We start from the raw sequence: 18,920 nt of genomic DNA, 5'->3' as shown, positions 1-18,920 counted from the left end.
CAACCACACCCCATTCGGAGCAAACACCTCGCGAATACCCGAGGAGTGGTGGCCAAACTATGCGCTGATCACACCCAGAGTAAAACGGAGGAAGTGCTGGAGTTGGGCACATAACGGAATGCGTAAACAAGCATTTGTGATGTTGATAGAAACCAGAAGGTCCACATGATGAAGGGGTGCTACCGCAGTGCTAACGGACTCCATCCTGACCTTCTGTATCCACACAAGGCAGGTCAGGGCCTTAAAACTGTTCCTGACATGGGAACCATGACAACTACACTCTGCAGCAATGGAGCTTGCACTTCCCCCCCATGGAGAACAGCAAGCGGTTCGGTAGTAGACGTCCATTGAAAGTATTGACATCCAGGGTAGCCCGCTAAATACCTGTCTAAGCACCACTGAGGAAACCATAGAAGCTCAGCAACCAGGGGAACTACGGCCAAGAAATGTAGCTGACATACTGCAGTGCCTAGACCATTAGTCCGGCAATGCAAGGCAGGGGAATTCCCAAATGTGTACTTCACAGCAAGCGTTTTTTTTTTTTTTTTTAAACACAAATGAACTCTAGACCCGCCCAGTCTTCAAGGACAATATTGTCAAGATAAGAGGGAAAAGGGAGCGCTTTCGCCACGCAAGACGGCTTATAAGGTATCACCTCCCCGCTGCAGCCACCGCTGCATCCACAACTGAAAAGGTTCCTGCACAGATGTAATAAGTGGGATAACCAGGGATTTTTCACATCCTACTGCAGTCATCCTCACTCCCTGACAAGATAGTGAGCATGGCCACCACCCCGCAAGGTGGGCCACATCCTCGGAGCCAGATAGGAGACGGGGGAGGGGGGCAGGGGTGCCATATACTAGGCTATATGCTAAGTGCTACTACAAAAAACACAGGGGGAGGGGGCCACCAACTGGTGGGGGGGAAGTAGATCTGTAATGAGGAGGGAAGTCTGTGATGGGGGCTCTGTGATGAGGCGAGTCTGTGATGTGATTAAAGGAGATCTGTGATGGGGGGGGGAGATCTGTAATGAGGGGAGTCTGTGATTCGGAGGGGCAATCTGTGATGAGATGGTCTTTGATGAAGGTGGGGAGGTAGATCTGTTATGAGGAGAGTCTGAGATGGGGAAGCTCTGTGATAGGATGGTCTACGATTGGGAGGGGGGTCTGTAATGGGATGGCCTGTGATTAGTCGAGTCTATGATGGAGAGGGGTCTGTGATGAAGGAAGTCTGTAATGGGGAGGGGTCTGTGCTGTAATGAGGGGAGTCTGTGATGGGAAGCTCTGTGATGAGAGGAGTCTGTGACGGGGGGGTAGATCTGTGTTGGAATGTTCTGTGATAAAGGGAGTCTGTAGTGGGGGGGGTAGACATCTGTAATGAGGGGAGTCTGTGATGGGGGGGGGGGGGAATCTGTGATTGAATGGTCTGTGATGAGGGGAGTCTGATTGGGATGGTCTGTGAAGAAGGAAGTCTGTAATTGGGGGGGGGGGGGGGGGGTAATCTGTGATAGGATGGTCCGTGATGGAATGTTCTGTGATGGGAAAGGGGGGGGGGGTAGATCTGTAATGAAGGGAGTCTGTGATGAGGGGGGGGGGGGGAGGTGTATCACCAAAGACATTTGCCCCGTAATGGTGAGTGACCCATGTCCTGCAGGCTGCTGCTTCTTGTAAATATCCTTCCTTCATGCTGCTGCATACTACCTGAATCTTCCAGACTGCAGGGGTTAACAGCATTCACTGTGAAGGACTTCTTCTACTTGTCATTCACAAAACTCAGACTATCATTGTCCAACAAAATGTGTTCTGTGAACGGAGGAGGAGAAGCTGAATGGGGGGATCTCCCCAGCCCAATCACAGAACTCAGACTACCATTGGCCCACAATACAACATGTTCTGTGAATGGAAGAGGGATAGATGACTGACAGAAATCCCCCCAAATATTCACAATGCATTGTGGCACAATGATAGACTAAGTACTGTGAATGGGGGCAGGGGAGATCTTGTCATTCAACTGCTACTCCTCCAATCACAGAATGCACTGCATTGTGGGGTAATGTTAGCCTGAGTGATGTGAATGGGCAGGGCAGATTCTGTCATTGATCCACGCCTCCATTCACAAAATTCATTGCATTGTGGTAATCAGTTCTGTGAATGGGCAAGGGAGATGCTGTCATTAATTCACAGAATGTGGTGTAGGACGATAAAAGCTCTGCGAATGGTGGAGGCAGCAAGGTGTGGGTGAGGGGCACATCTCCTTCACAGCCACCTGTTAACCCCTGCAGCACCAGAAGATCACCTCTCTGGGCAGTACCTGGATGCATGAAGGAAAGGGGTTTGCCTGCAGGCCATGGGATAACCAGAACTCAGGTGTTTGGTGACACACCCCCCACCGAAGACTAAACTTCAGCTTTCAAGACAAGACAAAAACAATACGAGTAACAGACATCATGTATGAGGCCAGTGTATTCTTCTCACATGAAAGGGAAAACCTGATGGCTTGCTATTTAATAACTCCAATTTGGCGCCCAAATGATATACTCCACTTCTAACACTTTGCCCCCCACCCCAAGTAATTCTGTCAGTAGCCATGAAATAACCTTCATCCTTTATTATCACACTTGTATGTGGTCCATGTACACACGACCTCCTCAGTTCCGGCCTACGATCTCTCTCCATCTGACACTCACCTGCACACCCACATTGGTCTTCGCGACAGCCGTATATCAAGTGAGCAGCGCAGTAAGCAAGTTGCTATGACAAACGTTTTGAGCACGGCCCCTCTCAGCTTCTAAAGGCATAATTGGCCTGTGCTGCGGTGACTGTCACGAAAAGGAACCTATTAGTGCTCAGCGTAGTGTGGGCTTTAGGCACAGATTGGACACGCCCATAGAAGGGCGGAAGTGTAGTAGCCACAGCAAGGGAAAAGAGGTGAGTTTGGTGTGTGTGGTGCTGCTTGTGTTGTAAGTACAGAGCTCAGCTGGAAGGTATAAACGGCAATGTAGGATCAGTGAGGATAGTACATGGAAAGTAATATATACAATGCAGGATTAGTGAGTATATTACATGGAAGGTAATGTATACAATGCAGGTTCAGTGAGTATAGTACATGGTAAGTAATATATACAATGCAGGATTAGTGAGTACGTTACATGGAAGAAGGTAATATATACAATGCAGGTTCAATGAGTATATTACATGATAGAAGGTTATATATATATATATATATATATACAATGCGGGATCAGCGAGTATATTACATGAGAGAAGGTAATATATACAATGCGGGATCAGTGAGTATATTACATGGAAGAAGGTAATATATACAATGCAGGTTCAATGAGTATATTACATGATAGAAGGTTATATATACAATGCGGGATCAGCGAGTATATTACATGAGAGAAGGTAATATATACAATGCGGGATCAGTGAGTATATTACATGATAGAAGGTAATGTATACAATGCGGGATCAGCGAGTATATTACATGGAAGAAGGTAATATATACAATGCGGGATCAGTGAGTATATTACATGGAAGAAGGTAATATATACAATGCGGGATCAGTGAGTATATTACATGGAAGAAGGTAATATATACAATGCGGGATCAGCGAGTATATTACATGGAAGAAGGTAATATATACAATGCGGGATCAGTGAGTATATTACATGGAAGAAGGTAATATATACAATGCGGGATCAGCGAGTATATTACATGGAAGAAGGTAATATATACAATGCGGGATCAGCGAGTATATTACATGGAAGAAGGTAATATATACAATGCGGGTTCAGCGAGTATATTACATGGAAGAAGGTAATATATACAATGCGGGATCAGTGAGTATATTACATGAGAGAAGGTAATATATACAATGCGGGATCAGTGAGTATATTACATGGAAGAAGGTAATATATACAATGCGGGATCAGCGAGTATATTACATGGAAGAAGGTAATATATACAATGCGGGATCAGCGAGTATATTACATGGAAGAAGGTAATATATACAATGCGGGATCAGTGAGTATATTACATGGAAGAAGGTAATATATACAATGCGGGATCAGCGAGTATATTACATGGAAGAAGGTAATATATACAATGCGGGATCAGCGAGTATATTACATGGAAGAAGGTAATATATACAATGCGGGATCAGCGAGTATATTACATGGAAGAAGGTAATATATACAATGCGGGATCAGTGAGTATATTACATGGAAGAAGGTAATATATACAATGCGGGATCAGTGAGTATATTACATGGAAGAAGGTAATATATACAATGCGGGATCAGCGAGTATATTACATGGAAGAAGGTAATATATACAATGCGGGTTCAGTGAGTATATTACATGGAAGAAGGTAATATATACAATGCAGGTAAGTATTTTAAAGTACATTTGCAGACACTTACATTTCACTGTGACTCATGGTGTTGTTTACAAACAGTAATTATGACTTTTGCCTGTGTCGTAAAGGGATCCATTAAATTATAAGTAAAAGGTAAAACTTTTTTCATCTTTGGATAGAATAATGGAGGGTTATAACTAGAGGTGCACCGAATGGAAATTTTGGTACTGAAAATGCAGGATGCATATAAATGTATTATCGGCACAGAAAAACTTAAAAAAATAAATAAATAAAATAAAATGCATCCCTTTAAATTCTATGCATGTCTTCACACTGGTCCTTTGTGCATCCATTGTGGCGGTAAAAACCTTGCTTACTGCATTTTTGGTCAGTTAAAAAAACGCACCTCCCCATTGAAAACGCAGCAAGAATACATAAATAACGCACCCGTGTTACGTTTTTGATGCAATTTTTGAGTCACATGACCTAGGAAAAACACACCCTAAGCACAGTAAAATGGCGATAAAATCGCATGCATTTTCGGCGCCATTATGGACACCCTTTTCTGTTTTGGCCAGGTAAATTTCAGTGCTTCTCTAGGTATAACCCCTGTTTTTTGTTTTTTCAGCAGTAAAAAAACACTCAGAGCACAGTACCAAATATAGTGAAGTGGAAACAAAGAGATCCAGGAAAATAAGGAGGATAGTGAACCAAGCAATAATGCTGATGATTATGATCAGTGTGGAGTTATAATGAACCAGTTATCCATAGGATTAGCACAGGGGACAATAATGACCCGAATGGTGTATAGGTCCTGGGTACCATGGCACTATACAATGACAGCTGAGCTACACAAAAAAAAGTCCAATGCTGCTGGGCGGCCAGAGGAGGAGCTCCAGAACATGTGAAAGACAGAAAAGAGACTAGCGTAAAGGCTAGTGTCGTATATTAAAACAAGGTATTTATTGTTAAAGACAAGTAAAATGCACTCACAAACCATCAGGAGGCTGGGCAGGGGGACCGCACAAATGTCACTGGAACCAGTGCCCTGGAGATCTCGCAGAGATAGAGCAGGATGGACGAGCTGAAAGAGCCGAGACTGCACGAGGAAGAAATCTGTTTGTCAGTGGTAGTCTGCCCATTTGGAGGAAATGCTTATGGAGTGCTGAGGGTGAGGAAGCGTTTTTTAAGGATTGTCCTATCATCTTCAGGTAGGTTCTTGCAGCTCATCCATCCTGCTCCAGCCCTGAGAGACCCCCAGAGCACCAGCTTCAGTGACACCTGTGCGGGCCCCTGGCCTAAGTGGTTTTGAGCCTAGCCTCCTAATGCCTTGTGAGTGCATTTTTACTTGTCTTTAACAATAAATACCTTATTTCTCAAATCGCCTTTCAGGACAACCCCGGAGAGAGTGTAGCTCCACCTTGCAATCAGGAAACACATGCCCACTTTAAAAACACCTCCTCCTCCTCCATGGCTTCAGTTATTGTGTTTCCTCCTTGGAGGAAGCATGTGCCTGAACCAGGGAGAGCTACACTCTCTGCAGGGGAGTAAGGCTTACCTTTTGTTGCAGGTTGTTTCTCTTTGACCCCCAGCAGCATCTCCACGGGGAGAGGACTCCTGGAGCTCCTGGTCCCGCCATCTCACGGGAGTAAGGACCCTCGGAGTGCCGGCGTCGGGTGCCCGGTGTCCGCTTGTTAGCGCAGGGAGGGCTCTGTTGCTGGCGGAGGCCGCTGCAGGTCAGCGGCATGGCTCCGTTTTCGGCGCCGGGTCCCGGGCGGCGACGGCGTCGTTCACGGTGACGCGCGGGCGCTCTGAGGGGGCGTGGCGCCATGGTTCAGCGCCTGGAACGCAGGGGTCATGGGGCGGGTCAGGTGACCGTGTGCTTCCGCCCGGCCTTGATGACGCGGCGGCCGGGAAAATTTAAAATGAGAGCTGTTTGTAAAATAGCTGCCTCACTCAAACGATGGAAGAGTGCAAGCCAGCTATGGCGGAGACAGGCGCCCCCAGCACCGGTCCAGCCCAGGTACGTAAGGTGCACTGGCACCCTCTGCTTTACTGTGGGTATGTCTTTGTTTGTTCCCCCCTCTTGGGGGCCTGTCGCTGCAGGTCAGAGGTGGACTTCGCTCTGACCTTTTGCAGCCTAGTTCTGGGGTCTCACTAGTAGGTCTGTTTGGTGGTGGGTCTCTGCACTGGCTTGGTGTTAAGCAACTGGTTGTTGAGAGCTTTTAGTGAAACCTGTATGTCGTTTCAGGAAAAATCACTAGGAAAAGCTAGACCAGGTCAGAGAAAATGTCCTTCTTGCAAAACCCCCCTCAGAGATTCATGGCAGAAGGCAATGTGCAGAAATTGTATCAGAGAATTGGTGGAAGAGGAAACATCTCAACAATATAAGGATTTGTTTTCTTCGGTTAAAGAGCTGACAAACTCTTTGAGTTCAGTCAAATCCATCCTGATACAAAACCCTCCCGCACAGACCGAGCCTCAGAACTTACCGCCCAGCCCCAGGGCATCGTCATCCAGACAGGTGGAAACTGAAGAGTCTGGAGACGAAGGGGGTAGTACTCTCATCTCCTTCAGGGATTCTGAGGAGGAGGAAGAGGAAGAAGATAGCAGGGGCTCCAAATTCAAGCTATCACTAGAGGAAGTAGATGATATTTTAAAAGCAATCTACACTACTCTAGAAATTCAGGAAGAAAAAGTACAACTGTCAGTTCATGACAAAATGTACCAGGGGTTGGACGAAACAAAACGGCGAGTTTTTCCTGTCCACAGGGTCCTCTCAGACTCAGTGAGAAAGGAGTGGAAGGACCCAGAAAAAGCCCCTTTCTTCTCTAAAGCTCTCAAGAGAAGGTTTCCCTTCGAAGATAAGGACTCAGAGGTTTGGAACAAGAAACCCAGAGTCGATGCAGCTTTCTCGCAGGTATCCAGACGAACGGATCTAGCCTTTGAAGATATGGGGATCCTTAAAGACCCAATGGACAAAAAAGCTGACTCCATCCTTAAAAAAGCTTGGGATGCTGCGTCAGTCAGTCTAAAACCAGCAATGGCAGCTACGGTGGTGGCCAGGAATCTGGAATGTTGGGTAGAGAAGCTGAAGAGCCATATTGAGGCGGGGACACCCCGCAAGGATCTCTTAGAGTCCTTTCCACTGATCCTGAATGCAGTCAAATACATGGCGGATGCATCAGCAGAATCAGTTAAACTGGCCGCTAGGTCTTCGGCTCTTGTAAATTCAGCCAGGAGAGCAGTTTGGCTGAAAACATGGTCTGGGGACACTGCCTCTAAGGTCAAGCTGTGTGGTCTTCCCTTCTCGGGTGACTTGCTCTTTGGTCCTGATTTAGAGTCTGTGCTGGATAGAACAGCCGATAAAAAGAAGGCTTTTCCAGTTAAGAAAAAGCAGATTGCTAAAAAGAATTTTCGTGCTTTTCAGCAGTCCCATAAAAAAGACCAGGAGCACAAGAGCAGATGGGGTTCACAGAAGGGCAAAGGCAGGGGTGGAGTCCTCTTTAGATCTCCCCCAGAGCAGTCCCCTAAGAACAAGTGACAATATCTCCCCAGTGGGGGGGAGACTGTCAGCTTTTCGCGAACAATGGGACAGGCTGTCTCCAAATCTGTTCGTGAAGAGCGTTGTCGATCAGGGGTACAGGTTGGAGTTTTCAGAACTACCCCCGAGCAGGTTTTATGTGACAACATTGCCAAGGGATCAGGAGAAGGCCTCTGCAATGAAGCTGTTGTTACAGGAGCTGATACAGCAAGAGGTTCTGATTCAAGTCCCAGTAAACCAGCAGGGCGGGGGTTTTTATTCACATATTTTTCTGGTGAAAAAACCCTCAGGGAAGTACCGTCTAATCCTGAATCTGAAATTCCTGAACAGGTTCATTCGGTACAAACGTTTCAGGATGGATACAATTTTCTCCATCACAAAGCTGTTGACCCCAGAATGCTTCATGGCATCCCTGGACCTAAGGGATGCCTACCTTCATATACCAATTCATCAGGCATCGCAGCAGTTCCTGCGCCTGGCATTGAAGGTAGGGAGTTCGGTATGGCACCTCCAATTCAGGGCTCTGCCGTTCGGACTCTCGCCCTCTCCCAGGGTCTTTACGAAGATTATGGCAGAGGCTTTGGAACCCCTGAAATTGAAGGGGATTCCAGTCGTTCCTTATCTGGACGACCTTTTGTTTTTTGCAGACTCCAGGGAGCAGGTCCTAGTCAATCTCCAGAGGGCCCAGTCTCACCTCGAGGGCCTGGGATGGCTTCTAAACCTAGAGAAGTCAATCCTGACCCCCTCACAGGAAATGAAATTTCTGGGGTATACATTAAATTCGATTCTCCAGAAAGTTTTCCTGCCGTTGGAAAAACAGGAAAAGTTACAGCTAGCTGTACAGCGGATACAGAGCAACCAGACAGTCTCAGTCAGGATGGCTATGGCAGTTCTGGGCCTGCTTACGGCAGCAATCCCGGCTGTTCAGTGGGCCAGGTTCCATTCCAGACCCCTTCAGAGGGAGGTTCTGTCAAGCTGGTCCCATCAGGATCCTTTGGAAAAACAGCTAAAAATTTTGTCAAAGACGAAAAGGGCTCTTTGGTGGTGGAGAGACCAGGCAAACCTCTCAAGGGGCCTGGTGTGGACCTTTCCTGTGGACAAGCGCCTTACTACAGACGCAAGTGCCTGGGGCTGGGGAGCCCATCTGGATGGTCAGACATCTCAGGGGGTCTGGTCCAAACAGGAAGCTCAAAGATCATCCAACTGGAGGGAGTTGAAGGCGATCTTTCTGGGTTTAGTGGCATTTCAGCAGAGTTTGAGAAGCCACCATGTTCAGGTGTTGTCAGACAACACAACAGCGGTTACCTACATTATGAAGCAAGGGGGAACCAGAAGCAGGAGCTTGATGGAGCTGGCCAATCTGTTGTTAGCCTGGGCAGAACAGAACACAGCCTCACTATCGGCAGTGCATCTGAAGGGCTCTCAGAATTTGTTTGCGGACCTCCTAAGCAGGCGCAAATTGCTAGAGGCAGAATGGAGTCTGAATCAGGAAGTGTTCCTGATGATCTCCGAGGCCTGGGGGGTTCCTCAGGTAGACCTTTTTGCCAGCCAGCAGAACTCAAAGGTGGACAGATTCTTTTCTCTTCACCGAGGAGATGCAGCAATAGGGTTGGATGCATTCGCTCACCCCTGGCATTACCAGCTGTGCTATGCCTTTCCCCCCTTTCCTCTAATTCCACTAGTACTGAGGAAATTCAGGGAAGAAAGGACAGACTTAATACTAGTCACTCCTTTTTGGCCAAAAAGACCCTGGTTCGCGGGTCTTCGAAACCTAGCCTCGAAGCCCCCATGGAGGTTACCACTCAGAAAAGATCTGTTATCCCAGGGGACAGTAAGTCATCCAGAAGTGGAACTCCTGCAGCTAACCGCCTGGTTTCTGAGGAGGACCTGTTAAAAGCTAAAGGTCTCTCAGATAAAGTAGTAAAGACCCTGCTGTCCAGTAGGAAGGCAGTTACACAGGCAATTTACATGAAGGTCTGGAAAAAGTTCAACTCCTGGTGCAGTTCTAGAGAACTCAAGGTCAAGAGCACGGTGTCAGTCTTGGAGTTTCTCCATGAAGGAATGGAGAAGGGTCTCGCAGCCAGTACCCTGAAGACTCAGGTGGCTGCCTTATCAGTTTTCTTTGAAAAGACTTTATCTAAAGAAACTTTAATTTCTAGATTTTTTAGGGCTCTTGCTCGAAATAGACCAGTAGCCCTTAAAGACTTTCCCAGTTGGGATTTGTCTACAGTTTTACAGGGTCTCTCGGGAGCATCGTTTGAACCCTTACAGGAAGCTTCTTTGCAGAAGGTGGTTTTAAAAACAATCTTTTTGGTGGCCATCACCTCGGCCAGGAGAGTCAGCGAGCTCCAAGCTCTAGCTATTACAGAACCCTTCCTTAGAATTTATCAGGACAGGGTGGTACTGAGGACGGATCCAGCATTCCTACCGAAAGTATCCTCAACTTTCCATCGATCACAGGAAATAGTGTTACCTACATTCTCTGCAACCCCAGCAAATGCAGGAGAGGAAGTTTTTTCACACATTGGATGTGAGAAGGTGTCTTTTACAGTTTCTGAAAGTTACTAAAGAATTTAGAAAATCAAACGCCCTCTTTGTGATATTTTCTGGATCACGCAAGGGGGAGAAAGCTTCTAAAAGTACGCTGGGTAGGTGGCTTAAGTTGGCTATAACAGAAGCCTATAAAGCAAAAGGAGAAATACCTCCCTCAGGTATTGCTGCCCACTCTACTAGATCCACGGCAGTTTCCTGGGCTGAAAGGGCCGGTGCCACGCCTGAACAAATCTGCAAGGCTGCCACTTGGTCCAGTTATTCGACATTTCTCCGGCATTACCGGTTAGATCTACTGTCTGCAGCAGATCAGGCCTTCGGCAGGAAGGTACTGCAGGCAGTAGTCCCGCCCTAGGGTAAGTTTCTCGGTTATCCTCTCCGGGGTTGTCCTGAAAGGCGATTTGAGAAAGACTCAGTTAGACTTACCGGTGACGGTATTTCTAAGAGCCTTTCAGGACAACCGTTACTTCCCTCCCTAGGTTATGCTTAGTAAATGTATTAAGTTCTACCATGGTGTTGTGCTTTCTGTGCTTTGTTTTCCAGCGTCGGAAGGCCACAATAACTGAAGCCATGGAGGAGGAGGAGGTGTTTTTAAAGTGGGCATGTGTTTCCTGATTGCAAGGTGGAGCTACACTCTCTCCGGGGTTGTCCTGAAAGGCTCTTAGAAATACCGTCACCGGTAAGTCTAACTGAGTCTTTTTAAAATACTACACTATAAGCTTTTATGCTGGTCACTTTCTCAGTTTTGTTTTTTCCGTCTGTGTGCTGTTGAGAAGAATTCCCTTCACTTCATGTCCCATATTCAAAAACTGGAATTGAGAAGAAATCCCTTCAAAGTGTGGGAATCCCTGTGTGTCCCCAGAACTATTTTCCCTTTGGAAGATCTTCCCTTGATTGCCTGTTCTGATGACATCCCCAAATTTAGGATTTTCTTTCACTTTTCAGTGTTAATGGTAAACATGACAAATAGAGAGACTGAATCTCTCCAACAAGGGCACAGACAGCAATATAAACCTGAAAGGTGTTTTAATTTCTCTCAACTCTATCGATCTACTAGAGAGAGTTTTGCATTCTAGTTATACTTTAAATCATCTGCTGTTACTGCGGGTATGTATAGTAGCATGTTTTATTAAAGGGATATTCTGCCTTTTTTAGATAATGAGTAAATGCACCCATATTGAACAAAAGAAAATGCACATTTTCCCCCCTCATCTTCCAGGACAGTTACTTGAGAGATGATTGGCTCCACCTTCTACAGGAAACACAAATCGGATACAATTTAAAAGGCCTCTTCCTTTCCCCTGACCCTCAGTTGTGTGTTTTTTTTTTTTTCCAGACCTCCAGGAGTACGCACCGTCATGTGTGTTTCTTTCGTTTGGTCTGGTGACCTTGGTTAGCGGACCCCCTTGTTCAGATTACTCAGACCGATTGTGGCCATGTCTGCAGTATTTTCTGCTGTTTCAGCAGTCTGAGAAGGGTTCCTCCTGTTTTTCTTTTGGGTGTACCAAGATGGCGGTGAGTGCATTTCCTGTCTCACTGCTGTAACCGGAAGTTATGTCACACACTTCCGGATGCCAAGCCTCTTCATGTTTGAAAAGGACCAGCTCAGGCACACATTCTGCTGGGGATGTTTTGCTGGCTGTACAGCAAACAGACGGCATCTAAGCTCTTTACAACGCTCTCCTATCCTATCCTTCTCATCATGGAGGTTAAGGACACCCCTGTGGATGGTGCACCCGCTCTGTCTGATGGAGCGGCTGCAATCGGGTCCTGTGTTACCCCTAAGGGGTTGGTACTTCTCCACTGTAATGAGAGATTATATATACAGGGACAAATGTTTTAGAAAGTATCATTTTCTATGCCTGCCTTGTTGTGGTTTCTTTTTTCTAGGTTGACAAACCTGTGGAAATTGTAGATCCAAGCTTCCTGTTAGCTGTAGGAAACTGTTATGTGAGACATGTATTTCTTTATTGGCAGGGGCTGGGGCTGCCTCTAACCTAAAGGAGTTGATGGTTTCCATGAAGAAGGTAGTTTCCTCCTTTCAAGCCTTTAATGATAGGTTAGCTGGGTTGGGCCCTTCCATGTCTGTAGCAGTGACAGTACCCCAGGTTCCTTCGGCTTCAAGATCTCTGCCCCCTTTGGTGTCAGAGACCGTTAGTTCCCATGTGGTCTCTGATCCAGAGGAGAGGGAGAACTCGGATTCCTCATCTAACGAAGAATCCGTGTCAGTGATGGAAGAAACTGTTAATATGGCTAGATACCTATTTCTAGTCGATGATATTGAAGAGCTGTTGAAAGCAGTTTTCTTTCTCGTACATCACGGTAAACAGAGACTCAGTAATTACTGGTGGGTTATAGGGTATCACTAGGTGATTGGACACTGGCACACACTAGAGAGGAAGTTCAATCCCCCAAATAACCCCTCCCCCTACTGGAGGTACCTCAGTTTTTTGTTTTTTTGTTTTTTTTTTCCCGCCAGTGTCTTATGTCTTAGGTGTTGGTCACAAGTAAAGATGTGCTGGGCTGAGCTCCGTTGGAATATCCTTACTGGGGCTAGCTATGCAACCGGATCCATTCAAGGTGTCTTTTCCAGGCCGAATTGGATGGTACCCGGGCCTCGTGTCAGAAGAAACAAGGTTTTACCTGTAACGCTTCTCTTTTTAGAGAGCTGGACCCTGGGATCCAGTATTTGTGTTTTTTTCAGCCATATTCCTGGCAGGGTGCTTTACAGGCCCAGAACTGCGGATCCCCCTATTCAAGGGGGCCCCAGTCTCTGAAGGTTTTTTCCTAATGGAGCCCATCATGACAGGTGAAGATTGGGTCTGTTATTCAGACCCTGCAGCTGGATAAGGTAAGGGAGACTCCTCAAGAATTTTTCTAATTCTAGTAGGTTTTCTCCTTTTTAAGTAAATGTATGCTGTGCCTATAGTTGCCACCGGGGGGCTGCCAAGAGCATATACCTTTTCATGTCAGATCTGTCTGCTGCGTGTCAATGCTCTATGCTTCTCCAGCTATGCTCAAGGAAGGTTGAAGGTAAGGGTTTTTTATTTCCTTCCGGGATTGTCCCTCCATGGATTAGGGGGCTGAGACAGGCCTGGGCAGAGAGTGGTAATATACCCCACCACCCTCCGCCATCCGCCCCGTCCACCGCTGCCATTACAGCGGCTTCACATCCACCGGCCCTTCCCTCTCCTCTATCCCAGCCTCCCCTCTATGCTTGCCAGCAGGGTTAGAGCCTCTGCTCGCGCGGGCAATGCTCGTTTTTAAAAAACAAGCGGGGGGGGGGAGGGGGCAGAGCACTAGGCTACACAGGCTTTAAAGTGCACTCTTTTTCAGATGCACACAGCTTATGGAGGGACACAGAGCTGACAAGCGCATGTGAGTGTGGGAGACACAGGCATTCCCAGGCAGCACCAGACTGAGTCTTAAGTAGCAGCGGCAGTTGCTGAACTACAGGGCTCAGCAGTCAGTGCTTTGCACTATGGGTAAAAGAGGTACAAGTACCCCGAGGAATAGGGGCTCTAAGGGGTCCCCTTCAGGCTCTGAGGACCCCCCCTCTGCAGGACCCGGGGAGGCTGGCCAGGGAGAGCCATCGGGGTCAGGGGCTGCAGCTACTTCTGGCACTTCAGCCCCTGTGTACATTACACAGGAGGTTTTTTCCTCAACCATAAACGGTTTAGAGGAAAGATTGGTGGCCTTAATCGCATCTTCACTCGGTGGAAGAAAACGCACTAGGCCCCCCCGCTGTCACCCAGGACCCTCAGAGTGAGGAACTCTGGGATAAAGGAGAGGAATCCCCCTCAGAGGATCGGGAGGAAACTGATGATTCCACTTCTGAGGAATCTAGTGGAGAAGGGCCCTCTTCTGCTTCTCAGGATGAGAAAATGTTGGTGCATATTCTTGTTGGATTGCTCCGTTCCACGTTTAAGTTACCCTTACCTGAGTCAGTTAAAGAACCCACTTCTTCTCTGGGTTCACTGAAACCTCCTCAAACTGCACATGCTTTTCCTGTGCATGGTTTGCTGGAAAGGCTTATCTATTCTGAGTGGGATCACCCAGATAAACATTTTTTTTTCCTCCTAAAAAGTTTTCTACACTTTATCCTATGGAGGAAAAATTTACTAAGATGTGGGGTATACCAGCAGTTGAAGCCACCATTTCCTCCGTAAACAAAAGCCTGACTTGTCCTGTTGACAGCGCTCAGATGCTTAGGGATCCAACTGATAAGAAAATGGAATTCCTATTAAAAAATGTTTTCTCCTTGACAGGTTCAGTAGCACAACCTGCAGTGGCAGCAATTGGAGGCTGTCAATATTTGAGAGACCATGTTAAACAGGTGCTTAAAGCTTTACCTGAACAGCAAGCCCGGGGGTTAGCTAACCTTCCAGCGGCTCTGTGTTTTGCTGTTGATGCTATCAGAGATTCTATCCTTCAGACGTCTCGCCTTATGCTTGGATTGATACACATGCGTAGAATCTTGTGGCTGAAAAATTGGTCAGCCGAATCACCAGGTAAGAAACTCCTGGCGGGATTTCCCTTTCGTGGTGCAAAACTGTTTGGAGAGGACTTGGACAATTCTATCCAAAGGATCTCTAGTGGGAAAAGCCCCCTTTTACCAGTCAAGAAAAGGAGTAAACTTTCCTCCTTTAAACGGGCGCTTTCTCCAGTGCCGAGGTCATCAGCCTCCAGGCAGTCACGACAGCCTCCTCCGTCAGGCTCTAAGGTTAAAACTCAGAGTCAACCCCAGGGACAAAAGAAGTCCTGGGGGAGAAGGTCTTTGCAAGACAAAACACTAATGCCCCGTACACACGAGAGGGATTAAGTCTGACAGACCTCCAAAGGAGTTCCGCCGGAGTTTCGACGGAGTTCTGGCGGACTTTTCGACCGAACGGACTTGACCACACACCATCACACCAAACTCCGACGGAGTCGAACGTGATGACGTACGACTGGATTCGACGTAGGAAGTTCATAGACAGTAGCCAATAGCTGCCCTAGCGTCGGTTTTAGTCCGTCGGAGTAGCACACACACGAGCGAATTTTTCGAAGGGGACCGGGTCCGGCGAGGTTCCGTCGGGAAAATTTGAAGCATGCTTCATTTCTAAAGTCCGTCAGACTTTAGCTTCGCTAAAGTCCGTTGCAGCCCACACACGATCGGATAGTCTGACGGACTCAGTCCATCGGAGTTTGGATGTCAAAGTCCGCTCGTGTGTACGGGGCATAAGACTTCCTTATGAAGGGGCACCCCCGCTCGAGTGGGGGAAGACTACTAAAATTCTTAGGGCTCTGGCAGGAGAAATTTTGGGACAAATGGGTGGTCTCCACATTAACTTTAGGTTACAAACTAGAATTCCGAGAATTCCCTTCTCGTTTCCTCAGATCAAATGTACCCAGAGAAAAATAAGTCTCTCCTTCTAGCGTGGGAGCTACTATTGTCGCAAAAAGTTATCATGGTAGTTCCCATGCAAGAGCAGGGAATGGGGTTTTATTCAAACCTTTTCACGGTACCGAAGCCAAACGGAGATGTCAGACCCATTCTAGATCTCAAAGATCTAAACCGATTTCTAGAGATACGGTCCTTTCGCATGGAATCGATACGATCGTTAGTTTCCATCCTACCAGAGAATTTCTGGCATCAATAGACATCAAAGATGCGTACCTGCATGTACCTATTTTTCCTGCTCATCAAAAGTTCCTGTGTTTTGAAGTAGAAAAACACCACTTTCAGTTCGTAGCTCTGCCTTTCAGGCTAGCTACTGCAGCTCGGGTGTTTACAAAGATCTTGGTCCCTCCTCTGGCCAGATTAAGGGCCCAAGGTATAACGATAATAGCATACCTAGACGACTTGCTCTTGATAGACCGGTTGGTAGCCCGCCTGGACCAAAATTTGGTCACCACAATTAACTACCTGGAATGCCTAGGTTGGGTCCTCAACTTAGTCTAGTCTTCTTACTGGTTTTAAAGAAGACTTCTCTATTTGGGTCTGGTCATAGATACAGCCCAGCAGCGGGTATTCCTACCCCAAGCAAAGATCAATGCTATAAGAGAACTGATTCAGGTAGTCAGGGCAAAGAAGGGTCCTTCTATTCGTCTTTGTATGAGGTTGTTGGGGAAGATGGTGGCTTCATTCGAAGCAGTTCCCTACGCTCAGTTTCATTCAAGGCTACTGCAAAACCACATCCTATCGGCCTGGAACAAGAAGGTTCAGGCATTAGATTTTCCGATGCATCTGTCCCCTACAACACGTCGGAGCCTCAGCTGGTGGTTGATACCCGAAAAACTGTGGAAAGGAAAATCCTTGTTACCTGGACAGTGGTAAGAACAGATGCCAGTCTTTCGGGTTGGGGGGCAGTCTTGGAACAGTCGACTGTCCAAGGGAGATGGTTGGAGGACCGAGAGGGCCTTACCCATCAACATTTTGGAGATACGTGTGGCGTATCTAGCCCTAAAAGCCTGGACTCCCAATTTGCAGGGTTGTCCAGTCAGGATCCAGTCCGACAGTGCCACAGTAGTGGCTTGCATCAATCGCCAAGGGGGCACCAAGAGTCGTGCAGTTCAGGAAGAAGTAAACTAGGTCTTAATCTGGGCAGGAAGACGTGTGCCATGCATATCGGCAGTCTTCATTCCGGGGGTAAAGAACTGGCAGGGGGACCACTTGAGCCACCAGCAGTTAGTCCCAAGGGAATGGTCTCTCCACCCAACATCTTTTTGGACATATGCCAGATATGGGGGGGCATGGCCCAGAAGAGCTTGGTATGCAGAAATGGTGAAGATGGTGGTAGGCTCTCCTTGGACCATACCGTCCCGTCCAGACCTGCTATCCCAGTGACCGGTATTCCATCCTACCTTACAAACGCTAAATTTAACGGTTTGGCTATTAAAACCCACATTCTGAAGAATCATGGACTTTCGGGGGCCCTGGGATATCTACCTTGATTAATGCAAGAAAGCCAGCTTCCAGAATGATTTATTATAGAGTCTGGAAAGTATATGTATCCTGGTGTGAATCCAGGGGTTGGCACGCCAGAAAATATGTCATAGGCAGAATCCTCAAATTTCTGCAAAATGGGTTAGAGATGAAACTGGCCTTGAGTATCATCAAGGGCCAAGTCTCGGCCTTATCGGTTCTGTTTCAACGTCCACTTGCTTCACACTCTTTGGTCCGAAGCTTTATACAAGTGGTAACGCGCCTTAATCCTTCAGTTAGGGCACCCCTGAACCCCTGGGATTTGAATTTGGTTCTGTCAGCTTTACATAAGCAGCCTTTTGAACCGATTCATCAAATTTCCTTAGTTCTGTTGACAAGGAAATTAATTTTTCTGGTGGCCATTTCTTCTGCCAGAAGGGTATCAGAATTAGCGTCTCTCTCTTATAAAGAACCGTATCTGATAATGCACAAGGATAGTGTGGAGTTACGCCCTCATCCTAGTTTTCTACCGAAGGTGGTCTGAGGTTTTCATCTAAACCAAGATATTGTTCTGCCTTCCTTTTTTCCAAATCCCTGTTCTACGTAAGAGAAGTCACTACATTCTTTGGATGTAGTGAGGCTTTGACTGCTCTATCTTGAAGCGACGGCTCAGGTTCGCAAAACTGATGTTTTTTTCGTGTTGCCAGAGGGTCCTAAGAGGACAGGCAGCATCAAAATCTACCATTGCTAAATGGATTCGACAAGTAATTGTTCAAGCTTATGATTTGAAGCAAAAGATTCCACCTTTTTCAGATCAAGGCGCACTTCACTAGGGCTATTAGTGCTTCATGGGCGGTGCATCACCAGGCCTCCATGGCTCAAATCTGCAAGGCCGCAACCTGGTCATCAATCCATACATTCACCAAATTTTATCAGGTGGATGTGAGAAGGCATGAGGACATTGCCTTTGGGTGTAGTGTGCCGCAGATAGCGGTACAGGGTTCTCAGGTCTGAGTACACCCTATGTTGTGTGGTTCCCCTCCCCTCAGATAGCATTGCTCTGGGACATCCCACCAGTAATTACTGAGTCTCTGTGTCCTGTGATGTACGAGAAAGAAAATAGGATTTTTATAACAGCTTACCTGTAAAATCCTTTTCTTTTGAGGTACATCAAAGGATTTTTACAGGTAAGCTGTTATAAAAATCCTATTTTTACTTGTGAACAGAGCCGCCACAAAAAACTCAATTGGCTCAAGAATGTATAGGGGTCTTCAGGGGCGTAAGCCTAAGTGTTTTCCAGTACATCAGTCACTTAAAGATATGGTCCTGTCAGAATGGAAAGAGCCTGAGAAAAGGTTGTTCCAGTCCAGAGGGCATAAGAGGAGATTTTCCTTTCAGTCTGACATTGAAGAGACGTTTTTCAAGTGCCCCAGACTGGATGCTCCTAGGTCTCAAGTGTCTAAGAAATCTGATCTTACATTTGAAGACTCTGGGGTTCCTAAAGCACCAGATGGATAGGAAAGCTGACGCTTTGCTCCGTAGGGCCTGGGAGGCTTCAGTC

The 18,920-nt window shown here is 46.9% G+C and overlaps 2 protein-coding genes across 5 annotated transcripts in view; one reads left to right on the top strand and one right to left on the bottom strand.

The window, feature by feature from the left end:
- Window positions 1–2,837, bottom strand: part of LOC143943247 (protein-L-isoaspartate(D-aspartate) O-methyltransferase-like) — a 325,651-nt gene extending 322,814 nt beyond the window's left edge. For 2 of the 4 annotated variants that reach the window (XM_077464889.1, XM_077464891.1), the window contains exon 1: window positions 2,687–2,837. In XM_077464889.1, the coding sequence (XP_077321015.1) occupies window positions 2,687–2,700 (14 nt within the window). In that variant the 5' untranslated portion in view covers window positions 2,701–2,837. The remainder of the gene's footprint in view (window positions 1–2,686) is intronic. The other 2 variants (XM_077464885.1, XM_077464886.1) reach the window with 2 other exon arrangements.
- The window catches only part of CCDC32 (coiled-coil domain containing 32), an 87,918-nt gene continuing 71,790 nt past the window's right edge, over window positions 2,793–18,920 (top strand). The window contains exon 1 of the mRNA XM_077464892.1: window positions 2,793–2,927. The gene's annotated coding sequence lies outside the window, so the exon portion shown is untranslated. The remainder of the gene's footprint in view (window positions 2,928–18,920) is intronic.

Source organism: Lithobates pipiens, unplaced genomic scaffold (assembly GCF_037356315.1).
Source record: "Lithobates pipiens isolate NorthernLeopardFrog02 unplaced genomic scaffold, aLitPip1_a1.2 Scaffold_30, whole genome shotgun sequence".
NCBI classification, from domain to species: Eukaryota; Metazoa; Chordata; class Amphibia; order Anura; family Ranidae; genus Lithobates; species Lithobates pipiens.
This window is presented reverse-complemented; position numbering and strand designations above follow the sequence as displayed.